Raw genomic sequence first — 12,718 nt, 5'->3', positions numbered from 1 at the left:
AATGTGTCTAACAGATTGGAATAGGATGTGCAAGTGGGCATGTGAATAAGGGGGCTTACACTGCTAATGAGGACAAAGAAGCAATGGCACAACTGTCGTCTCTAAGCAGGCTTCTGAAATGAGAAATGAATCATGAACACTTTCAGTGAATTAGTGTCTTCAATAGGACAATTTAAACCACAGCAACAACAAACTACTTATTCCAATTATTGTACAATGATGTTAATCAAGTACGCTAGTAACTGGTATGGGTATATTTACTTCCACACTTTTCAATTACATATATAACAGAACTGAACATTTTAGGCAATCTCATATAATTTTGCATCTGAAGAACAAAACCTTTAGGCATAGGATTATTCAGCCATGCATTTACAGACAAAACTGAGACAAAACAATGATAGTGATCCACAACATTACAGAAATAGAAGCACTTAATAGATTATAGAATATCTCCATAAAATAATATAGAAGTTTTAACAAAAAAACTGTCTCACCCCTTTATAGGCTAATCACAATTGTGCTGTTCAGAAGTAGACAGCTGTTCAAAGGCTTAAACAATACTAGAACTAACACATAGGATAACACAAATATGTACATTTATTCATATAACTCACATCACACACACCTCACACGTAATAAATCAGGTTAGATACATTTCACCCGCAACTGTCTTCAATCCTGGTCCAGGAGGGCCACAGCTTCAGCTCGTGTGACCAGAGCTCAGAGTAACACAGCAGATGTTGTATAGCCGTGAATCCCCCCCCCCCCCCCCCCCCCCCCCCGAGATCAGACTGGTAGATAACTGCCCCCCTTTCTCTAAAACAGACAATTATGGTGCTCAGTGACTTGAAACGCATGCCTACAGTAAGGCTTTTCCCTCTGAACTTGATGGTAAAAAAGGGTTATTGTGTGCAACGCATCTCCTCTGCTTGTTTTTCTTCCATTACTGGGTATTGGAAGAATGAGTTGATTGGTGCTCCTCAATTGAACACCTCTTTGTTGATCCACATCAGGCTGCGCGTCTCATTGGGCTTGCATTCGTACTCGATATTGACGAATTTGTTCCCAAACTGGCATTGGTCTCGCTTGTAGTAGTTATAGTACTTTACTTGCCATATTGTCTCGAATTGGCCCGCCTTTCCAAACTGACACAAAAACACACAGAGAAAAGAAAGACATTCATTGAAGGGACTCTGTTGTAGATGACTTGGATTTACTGTCTATAGCACATTTCTTACGACAAATGTATTTGAAAATGTCTGAAAATAGTTTTGATAAGAGAATTGATGAGTTATTAGTGCTGATAATATCATTATTTTGAGTTGGGTCTAAATATGAGAAAATGTACATTTATATTGCCAGAAGACACCACTTAATTATAAATAACTCTGTTAGTTACCGCTTAGTTATACAATTAGGATGAAGTATTCTACTAGATTACCTCTATGCTGACTTGGACAGGTTGCCTGTCCCCACTCTTGGTGTGAGGCACTCCCTCTGTGTCATAATGTCCATGGTACACCACTGACTCCTCGTCTTTGGACTGCTGCTCCAGAGGGAGGGTGATACCTCCGATGTTCATGGTGCTGGGAATCATGAAACAGACATGAAACAGGTTAGTGGGCATCATTCCCAACACCACCCAAATGGGCCTGTAGCCTACCATCGGCAGTGAATTGTTGAGACGTGAATCAACACGCAAAAGATGCGTTCTGTACTCACCCTCCTTGGTTTGATTAAAAATGCATTCACACGCCGCGTCAAGACATTATTTATTAACGCAGAATATCGGGTAGGGGAAAGGGGAAAGGTAGGCTAATGTAGCCTATCCATTGTAGGCTATAGCCTATGCGTTGTAAAATAGCCTGTAAGATATATGGGATATACAGACATATATTTGCAGTCAACCCATTTGAAGATACAGCAACATGCAGTTACATAGGCCTATACGCCAGAAAAACAAAATTTGATCTAACATTCAGGGGAGGCAGAATATAGCGCCTGCATCAGGCTGCATCCACAGACGCACTTTAATGGGCTATAGTAAGACTGACAGGTGCATTTAATTTGAGTGTATTGTAAACGAATTCAATATTACTAATGCAAATGTCCAGTGATTTTCTTGATATAGTCTTTTGTACTTACGCGGCATCAGCATTGCCCGGCTTCATAACCACCTCAACCTTATACTTCGACCCTGTAAGCAATTTTATTGTCCTGCTCTGGCCGAATCTGGTCCCATCCACCTTGAAAAACACCGGTCCATCATTCGGTTGAATTTTTAGAGCGATAGAAATGTTTATAATCGGTGGAACATCGTCGACCATGACTGAAATATAACCTATTATGGTCTCGGGGGCACCCTATAATTATTTAAAGAGAAAGCGGGATGATGCAGCAATGGTGCATTTCCAACCGCACCAGAGAGAGGATGCTGTGACGTGTACAGCTGGCAAAAAGGGTAAAATCACTAACAATGATGGCTGCATTCCTCCGACCCCATTCCTCACTGAGGATAATCACCATACAGATGAAAATTATCCATAGCATTCTACCATAGATAGTCCTACAAATAAAGATCTGATCTGAATGCACGTAAGTATACACTGAGTGTACAAACCATTAGAAACACCTTACTAATATTGAGTTACTGCCTCTTTTGCCCCCAGAACAGCCTCAATTCATCGGGGTATGGACTACAAAGCGTCGAAAGCGTTCCACATGGATGCTGGCCCATGGTGACACCAATGCGTCCCACAGTTGTGTCAAGTTGGCTGGTGGTGAGCCATTCTTGATGCACACGGAAAACTGTTGAGCGTGAAAAACCCAGCAGCGTTGCAGTTCTTGACACACTCAAACCGGTGCACATTGCACCTACCTCCATACCCAGTTCAAAGAAAGAAAGTATTCACACCGCTTGAATTTTTCTAAAATGTGATGTTACAGCCTGAATTTAAAATAGATTACATTGAGATATTGTGTCACTGGCTTACACACAATACCCCATAATGTCAAAGTGGAATAATGTTTTTACACATTTTTACAAATTCATTACAAATGAAAAGCTGAAATGTTGAGCCAATAAGTATTCAACCCCAACCCCTTTGTTATGGCAAGCCTAAATAAGTTCAGGAGTATAAATGTCACATAAGCCACATAATAAGTTGCAATAATACAGTGGACACCCATCATTCAGGGCAGGTGGACTCCAATCAAGTTGTAGAAACATCTAAAGGATGATCAATGGAGGAAACAGGATGCACCTGAGCTCAATTTCGAGTTTCAAAGCAAAGGTTCTGAATATTAATGTAAATAAGTTGTTTTTTATTTTTTATAAATTTGCAAACATTTCCCCAAAATTGTTTTCACTTTGTCATTATGGGGTATTGTGTGTAGATTGATGAGGAAAACAATGCATTCACTCCATTTGAGAATAAGGTTGTAATGTAACAATGTGGAGAAAGTCAAGGGGTCTGAATACTTTCAGAATGCACCGTAAATGAAAGAGTGAAAAGAAGGAAGCCTGTACATAATAAACATATTACAAAACATGCATTGTGTTTGCAATAAGGCACTAAAGTAAAACTGTAAAACATGTGGCAAAGAAATTAACTTTATGTCCTGAATACAAAGGGTTATGTTTGGGGCAAATCCAATACAACACATCCCTGAGTGCTACCCTTCATATTCCCAAGCATGGTGGTGGCTGCATCATGTTATGGGTATGCTTGTCATCGACAAGGACTAAGGAGTTTTTTTTAGGATGAAAATAAATTGAATAGAGCTAGCACAGGCAAAATCATAGAGGAAAACCTGGTTTAGTCTGCTTTCCAACAGACATTCGGAGACAAATATACTCTGGAGTTACAAAGATGACATTGAATGTTCCTGAATGGCCTAGTTACAATTTTGACTTAAATATCCTTGAAAATCTATGGCAAGACTTGAACTTGGCTGTCTAGCAATGATGAACAACCAACTTGACAGGCCTTGAACAATGCAAAAATTGCAAATATTGTACAATCCAGGTGTGCATAGTTCTTATGACTTACCCAGAAAGACTCACAGCTGTAATCGCTGCCAAAGGTGATTATAACATGTATTGGGGTGTGAATACTTATGTAAATGAGATATATCTGTATTTAAAATAAAATAAAATACTAATACATGTTTTCACTTTGTCATTATGGGGTATTGTGTATAGATGGTTAAGGAAAACAATTGAATCAATTTTGAATTCAGACTGTAACACAACAAAATGTGGAACAAGTCAAGGGGTATGAATACTTTCTGACAGTACTGTAAATCTTTGTCTTACCCATTCACCCTCTAAATGGCACACATACACAATCCATGTCTCAAGGCTTAATACAAATGATTCAACCTGTCTCCTAACCTTCATCCACACTGATTGAAGTGTATTTAACAGGTGACATCAATAAGATTCACGTGGATTCACGGATTCATCTCATGGAAAGAGCTTTGTACACTCAGTCTATTTTGTTTTCAGGGTTTTCTATGGTGTTTCTGGTTGCTATATGCTTGCATGGACATACCGGCAGGATGTAGGCCCACACACTGTATTAAAGTACAAAACAACAATTAACAATGCAGGGTGAACTACCCTAATGTGTGATGTCTGAATATTGTTAGCTATCCCTGTCTGAAGTGCTGACATTGGCTCTTGTTAGAGACCTTAGAAAGTCTGTCAATTGATTCGAGTCGACCCTGTCCAGGCTGCTTAAATAGTGGAACTTCGTTAAAGAACCTTCAAAAGTATTTGATACACTGCCGATTTTGCAGGTTTTCCTACTTACAAAGCATGTAGAGGTCTGTAATTTTTATCATAGGTACACTTCAACTGTCAGAGACGGAATCTAAAACAAAAATCCAGAAAATCACATTGTATGATTTTTAAGTAATTAAAAAATAAAAAAGTAATTTTTAGCTCTGATGTCCTTACACAGCTCTCTGGCCATTGTGGAGAGGTTGGAGTCTGTTTGATTGAGTGTGTGGACAGGTGTCTTTTATACAGGTAACGAGTTCAAACAGGTGCAGTTAATACAGGTAATGAGTGGAGAACAGGAGGGCTTCTTAAAGAAAAACTAACAGGTCTGTGAGAGCCGGAATTCTTACAGATTGGTAGGTGATCAAATACTTATGTCATGCAATAAAATGCAAATTAATTACTTAAAAATCATACAATGTGATTTCCTGGATTTTTGTTTTAGATTCCGTCTCTCACAGTTGAAGTGTACCTATGATAAAAATTACAGACCTCTACATGCTTTGCAAGTAGGAAAACCTGCAAAATTGGCAGTGTACCAAATACTTGTTCTCCCCACTGTATTAATGCATAACAAAAAATATATACAAGTCTGTGATTGAACCATAATCCTATATAAAAAATGTATTACGGTATAAAACAAATCAAGTGCTTAAGACATAAGTATAAAAAATGAAATCTAAAGAGTTCACCCATATCTCTTTATAGCATTGCATCTATCTCTCCAGCTCTGCATCCAGAATCTCGCCCCAAGTCTCGACATCCAATGAGCACATGTTCCTGTCCAGTAGTTCATCGGCTGAATGAATGTTGCTGTATCGTCCCCTTAACCATTCTCTCTTCAGAAAACCTCTCCTATAGTTCCGCACCAGGGTGACCTAATAAGAAATAATCAAAGAATGACAAAGGCATTTGTTATTGAGATAAATGACACTCATCCAAAGAGCATTATTGTATTAATGTTTCACAAGGGGGGGGGGGGGGGGGGTGATGTCTATGATACGTCTATATTTGCAATCTGGCAATGATGTTATAGACAGGCATTCCAGTAGTCTAGCATAATTGAGGTGAAGCTGTTTAAAAACCAACAGACCCACCTTCCACGACAGTCCATACTGTCTGTCCCCATCAACCTCCTGTTGACAGAAAGCTTGCACAGTCAGGCAGTGATTCCTCCAGAGGTGGTCACTGTCTTCAATGATGTGGTGCCACAGTTTGCAAGTCAACAATGCACTACATAAGCTGTCAATGTCCAGTTCGCTGAAAATCTTCAAGCTCATTTCCGTGGGCAATATTTCAGCAAAGTTGTGTGGGCATGTCTCTTTGGCGGAGGTCAAGGTGGGACTTCTTTCACTGACAAAATAGGTAATAGAGTTCCTTTTGGAGACATACTGCATAGTTCAGTGTCCCACACCACATTTAACAGTGGCTCTGTGCTGTGAAAAAAGTATGATAATGAGCAAGTGATGTAGCAGAGAGAGCAGGCTGCAGCAAAAACAATGCTTATAAAGGCTTAATACCTATACCTAGCTACCTGTCCAATTAATGCAGGTCTAGTGTCAATGGCTTGGGGCTGTTTCTGTACAGGGCCATATATAGGTCTGTGCCAATGCAATGGACTTTGTCTGGGGCTTGCTAGCTTTGGGACACAGTCTATGGACTCCCGATGTATAGTTTGATATATAGTTTGATAGATATGCTGTAGTTTGATAGCCATGGTTTTGTTAGTCATTAAGCAAGAAAACATTGACCAGAGTCTCTATATACTGTATAACGTTATACAGTATATAGAGTATGTACGGTAGCCAGCTGGCCAGGTCCGATTCGACTGTAATTTACTCGACGTGTGTAGCGTGGTAAGTTATTTCATTGTGTCGAATACGACAACAAAAAAATATTACGACAATTGTCCAAGCTTGATCAGAGTCAGACTAGATATGAAGGTTATATTCATCATTGTATTATTAGATCCGATAAAAAATGTATGAAATAATGCATCGTTGACCTACCCTAAACACTATGTCGACTTCCTAGACAGCTCACGGTTTAAATGTCTCTCTTTCAGTTCAAAGCTACGACAACTGATATGGGACAGCGCATGCGTACATGCTCAACATGGGTAGTATTGAAAGCAAAATGTGTATACACCTTTAACTTGCATAGTTCCATTTAAATAACTACTCAGTACCGAAATCAAAATATGCATGGATAATAATTTGTTGATGTTTTCGATCAATTAAATAGCGTAATCCTATGTTTTTATCGAACGTCGCTTCCACACAAAAACGACGCGCGCATGCACTACAACAGCCCGGGAAGTTAGCTACTGGAGAAATCATTGATCAAAGTTAACCCGTTTCTCAGCCTCAGCACCGTAAGTTAGTTCGAGTGCAAGTAAAACGCATTTATGGAAATAATTTAGAACTAATACGTGTACATTTCTATGGTTGATCATAATATCTATCCAAGGACCAAATGCAGTAAGTTAGAAAGCTCCCTTTACCTCCGAGGGAGAGTCCAAGAATAAGGCAGGTAGCTGTCAGTTTAATGAAGTTATGCTAACAACAATTTGGAAGAAAACATTTATTCTCAACTAACGAGAAGCAATTGGTCATTCATTCAAAGGTATCCACCACCCACAGATGGAGGGGTTCGATCTCGTGCCTGTAGACGGTGGCAGTCCTATACACCTGCCCGTGGGGGAGATACTGCTGAGAAGGGGTCCATTCCTCGGCGTGAGTAACTTTAGCTGGACAATTTTGACTGGTAGAGTAAGCTACGTCTGTAGTCCTCAACCCTGGCCCTGGAGAGCTACAGGATAGGATTTTGTTCCAGACAACCATCGACACTTCTGATTCAACTTATTTGCTAGTATGCATCTTGGTTTGTTGAATCAAGTGTTCTCGTGTTAGACAGGAACAAAATCATGCATACCCTGGCCTGTACCTCTCCAGGACGGGTTGGTGACAATTGCTCTAACCAAATGCTATATTGGTTGAATCTGCAATTACAGTGGGGCAAAAAAGTATTTAGTCAGCCACCAATTGTGCAAGTTCTCCCACTTAAAAAGATGAGAGAGGCCTGTAATTTTCATCATAGGTACACTTCAACTATGACAGACAAAATTAGAAAAAAAATCCAGAAAATCACATTGTAGGATTTTTAATTAATTAATTTGCAAATTATGGTGGAAAATAAGTACCTAGCAAAGGTGCAAGAGGAAGCCCAGCTGGTTGCCTCACAGATATCAGCGAGGGGCACTCCTCTCAGTAGAGCTCAGGACACTGCCACACTTGTTGAATGTGCCACCACAGATCCCAGCACTGGCCTGCCAGCCAGGCGGTATGCTGTCGTGTCCACAATCCAGTGAGATAGCCTCTGCTTTGATAACCCAGCCCCCAGGACTCTCTTACCATAGCAGATAAAGAGCTGGTCTGTTGTTCTCACTGACCGTGTCCGCTCCACATAGGCAGCCAGTGCCTGCACAGGGCAGGTCGTAAGCAGGCAGGATAATAGGGATGTTCACATGCTGGTCTGACAGAACCTTCGGGAGGAATGAAGGGTTGGGGGCGGAGAGATATTCTCCTCTCACAGGGGTCCATCCGGTAGCACTCAGAACTTACTGAAAGAGCATGGAGCTCACCCACCCTCTTCAAGGAAGTAATAACTACCAAGAAATCCACCTTCATAGAGAGGTGTTTCAGGTAGGCAGCCTCCAACTTTTGGCTTTGCCAAAGCTGCCAAGACCAGATCCCAGCTCGCCATTGAGCGGGTCCTAGCTGGACGCAGGCGACGAACCCCCTTCATAAACCTGGAGACCAAGGGATGGTGCCCCACTGGCCTGTCCATCCACCCCACATTGCAGGCAGATATAGCGGCCAAATACTCTGTCAGTGTAGAGGCTGCCAAGCCCTCATCCAAGCGAGACTGCAGGTATTGGAGGACGTACTGCACCCCTCTTGACTCGGGCAAAATCTCAATACCAGTGCACCAAGAGCAGAAGAACCGCCAGCGCAACTGGTTGTAGCCAGTGCTCTTGCGCTCTGCATGGTGTACATTGCACTCTCCTGTAGTCCTAACATGGACCATTGGTGCCGTTTAGTGGCCAATCCCACAGACTGAGGCAGTGCGGTCTCGGATGCCACAGAGTTTCCCCGGCCTGAGACAGCATAGACAAATATCCTAGCTAGAAACAAAAAATAATATACTGAACTGTACCTTGTTATATCTTCTCTTATAGAAAGAAATGGATATCGGTGGACGTTTAAAATCCCTAGTCATACAACATTATGTTCATGCATAATATACCTTACAGTACAAACAATTATCTTTGTCCAGGCTGTACACAGTTGACGTCCATTTTTGAATTTCTTAGTGCTCTGTTTGTGACATGGTTTTTCTTCCGGTTCTGATTTCCCATTTGATAAAAAAAACATGTTTAAGTCAGTTAAGAACAAATTCTTATTTAAAATGATGGCCTACACCGGCCAAACCTGGACGACGCTGAGACAATTGTGCACCGCCCTATGACACTCCCAATCACGGCCGATTGTGATACAGCCTGAAGTAGAACCAGGGTGTCTACAGTGACGCCTCTAGCACTGAGATGCAGTGCCTTAGACCGACTGGCTCTTAGTGTTATACTGAAGTGCATTTCAATTTGCAGTGGCAGATGTTCAGACTGCAATCAGGTCAGTCATACAGCATAATATGTATTGAATTTGTTCATGAAAATGCTTTGAAGCTAATTTCAATTAAAGATCAGTAATTAGGATAATCTTTTGAATGTGGGTCACATATTAACAACATGCACTTGTAGCACAATTTCAGCAGCCCAAAACATATTATGCTCATGATTCAGGACCCTTTAGTATGGAATTGCCCGTCTTCATTTTTGTTATTGATTTGTACTGTCCGGACCACCTATTCTCTCAGGTCTGGGGCTGTATGTAATCAAGCATCTCAGAGTACTGATCGAGGACCAGGACCTCCCTGTCCATATAATAGTATCTAAAAAGGCAAAACGGGTCCTTCTTAGCACTCCTAACTCTGATACACTTTAGACATTTTGCATACGGGCCCTGATCTGAGAGTTTATTCTCTGTGTGTTTCAGGTCAGCAACACAAAAAAAGTCTCCAGACACCACAGCCTTCTTGAGAACCTGAATGGGCAGCTGCACATCAAACCTGTAGGCTTAAGTAGAATTTATAATTTTTTCAGAGTAGACTATTTTCTCTCATCCTGGGCTCAAGTGCATGCTGACCCTATTAAGACAGCTAAGTGCCAAAGCGGGTTATTGTGCCAAAACGACAGTCCTTTGAAATCAGACATCATTAGTGTGTTGAGGAAGGGCTCTCTGGAATCACCATGTTTTCTTTCTATGTGTTGGAAGGGTGTTGAACCATTTAAGAACCTGTAGATTTGTAACCCAGGGAGACTAGTGGTTAGAGTGTTGGACTAGTAACCAAAAGGTTGCAAGTTCAAATCCCCGAGCTGACAAGGTACAAATCTGTCGTTCTGCCCCTGAACAGGCAGTTAACCCACTGTTCCTAGGCCGTCATTGAAAATAAGAATTTGTTCTTAACTGACTTGCCTAGTTAAATAAAGGTAAAATAACATTTTTTTTTTTTAAACTTACCTTTATTAGAAATACTTTTATTTAATAGTTTACCGAATAAGGGAGAAGGGCACAACACTTATACATTCAATTGTTTTTTTTTAGTTGTGAAGCGGATTCATTTTCAACAGTACTTGTGCAAAGTTTCAGAATGATAACTTCCAAAATGAGTGTGCTTACATGACATTTATCATGAAGTGACCCTGGTGTCCCACACAAGTAGCCCATATGTACCCAAGTGGCCAAATTGGTTATACATTTTGAATGGAATATACAAGTTATACATTTTGAATGGAATAACTATATACAAAATACCAAAATGGTATTCTAACACCCCCCCCCCCCAAATGGAGAAAAAACATGAAGAAAAAAAAATACATTTACAAAATAACACTTTCAATATTTGGAAGACCCTAGAGTCCTCAACACAGTATTATGCTGCTGATGCCAGGTGCCATAGCATAGCACATCCATGCCTGCAGAAATACATTTGGGCAGATGAACACCACTTGTGGCAGGAGCTGGAGGAACCAGCTTCAGTGGGGGATGGACACCTTGGCACTGGGGGCTCCCATTCAGAGTCAGTGTCACTGTGAAAGAAAATGTTCAGTTAGAATAGTTTCACATATGAGCCCTGTATCAACAGGTATAATAAACAGATATATAGAGTACAGGGAACATAAGGTTGAATATATTATTATAGACCTGCTAGATCTACTGTCTCATTTATATTATGACATTTCAGCTAGATCTACTGTCTTTATTATATTACAACAGACCAGCTGTATCTACTGTCTCCATTTCACTTTGGCCATTGTTTTGCGGGTGCTATTTAATGAAGCTGCCAGTTGAGGACTTGTGAGACGTCTGTTTCTCAATCTAGACACTAATGTACTTGTCCTCTTGCTCAGTTGTGCACCTGGGCCTACCACTCCTCTTTCTATTCTGGTTAGTGCCAGTTTGCTCTGTTCTGTGAAGGGAGTAGTACACAGCATTGTACGAGATCTTCAGTTTCTTGGAAATTTCTCGCATGGAATATCCTTCATTTCTCAGAACAAGAATAGACTGATGAGTTTCAGAAGAAATGTCTTTGTTTCTGGTCATTTTGAGCCTGTAATCAAACCCACAAATGCTGATGCTCCAGATACTCAACTAATCTAAAGAAGGCCAGTTTTATTGCTTCTTTAATCAGTACAACAGTTTTTAGCTGTGCTAACATAATTGCAAAAGGGTTTTCTAATGATCAACTAGCCTTTTTAAAATGATAAACTTGGATTAGCTAACACAACGTGCCATTGGAACACAGGAGGGATGGTTGCTGATAATGGGCCTCTACGCCCATGTAGGTAATCCATTAAAAATAATCTGTTTCCAGCTACAATAGTAATTTACAACATTAACAATGTCTCTACACTGCAATTGTGGAAAAATAATGTTTGTGTGTGTAGATATATGTATAAATATTGTCACGTTCTGACTTTTATTTCCTTTGTTTTGTATTTATTTAGTATGGTCAGGGCGTGAGTTGGGTGGGCAGTCTATGTTTGTTTTTCTATGTTTTGGGGTGTTTCTATGTTTCGGCCTAGTATGGTTCTCAATCAGAGGCAGGTGTCATTAGTTGTCTCTGATTGAGAATCATACTTAGGTAGCCTGGGTTTCACTGTGTGTTTGTGGGTGATTGTTCCTGTCTCTGTGTTTTGCACCAGACAGGGCTGTTTTTGGTTTTCCGCGTTTATTGTTTTGTAGTGTTCGTGTTTATCTTTGTTTATTAAACATGAATCAATATAATCACGCTGCGTTTTGGTCCGCCTCTACTTCACCCCAAGAGAACCGTTACAAATATATCATATTATGGGTATGTGAGACAAGGAAGATGTACCTGTCCATAGTTGTTTACTAGGAACGGAAATTGTTTTACTTATCGAATGTTGTGAAACAAACAACAATTGTCTTTCATTGTCTGTTGCCATTACAATCGCCGCCTAACCTTATGGTTATTCCCCCTTTCCCTCTTCAAAAGGACCACAATGTAATCAATCAATCCTGACCACCCTTAGACAGATTTGGAAAGATAAGGATTGTTCTCTGGCACTGTCATCAGACGATAGCTTAACTAATTGATTTGCAAATTACAACGTTCATTTGCATTCATCTAAATGTTGTGCCTTTCATCTCCCAAAAACAGGCTAGACTGAGTGGGCTGAATAGGAACAAATACCAGTGTCTTTTATCTATTTTTGTGTAAAAACCAATATCTAAGCAACATTAACTTATGTTGTATTTTTTAATTGGTCTTTTGTCTCTGAAATTT

The 12,718-nt window shown here is 40.4% G+C and overlaps 2 protein-coding genes across 3 annotated transcripts; both read right to left on the bottom strand.

Annotated features, from left to right (window-relative positions):
* Positions 1-140: 140 nt before the first annotated feature.
* Positions 141-2,652, bottom strand: LOC109865668 (CB1 cannabinoid receptor-interacting protein 1-like). The gene is made up of 3 exons (XM_020454033.2): positions 2,149-2,652; positions 1,445-1,589; positions 141-1,148 (listed from the first exon to the last, which is right to left on the bottom strand). The coding sequence occupies exons 1-3, from the start codon at positions 2,328-2,330 to the stop codon at positions 984-986; spliced, it is 492 nt and encodes a 163-aa protein (XP_020309622.1). The 5' UTR covers positions 2,331-2,652; the 3' UTR covers positions 141-983.
* Positions 1,477-6,880, bottom strand: LOC109865670 (F-box only protein 48-like). Of its 2 annotated transcripts, none has more exons than XM_020454034.2 (4): positions 6,799-6,880; positions 5,887-6,225; positions 5,482-5,667; positions 1,477-1,589 (listed from the first exon to the last, which is right to left on the bottom strand). In XM_020454034.2, exons 2-3 carry the CDS (start codon positions 6,184-6,186, stop codon positions 5,506-5,508), a joined length of 462 nt encoding a protein of 153 aa, XP_020309623.2. In that variant the 5' UTR covers positions 6,187-6,225; positions 6,799-6,880; the 3' UTR covers positions 1,477-1,589; positions 5,482-5,505. The 2 variants fall into 2 exon arrangements, with proteins under 2 accessions (XP_020309623.2, XP_020309625.2); XM_020454036.2 differs by having other exon boundaries at positions 5,887-6,220; positions 6,799-6,860.
* Positions 6,881-12,718: the final 5,838 nt, after the last annotated feature.

This window comes from Oncorhynchus kisutch, linkage group LG20 (genome assembly GCF_002021735.2).
Source record: "Oncorhynchus kisutch isolate 150728-3 linkage group LG20, Okis_V2, whole genome shotgun sequence".
NCBI classification, from domain to species: Eukaryota; Metazoa; Chordata; class Actinopteri; order Salmoniformes; family Salmonidae; genus Oncorhynchus; species Oncorhynchus kisutch.
Note: the sequence above shows the minus strand (reverse complement) of the source record. Positions and strands in the feature narration are given on the sequence as shown.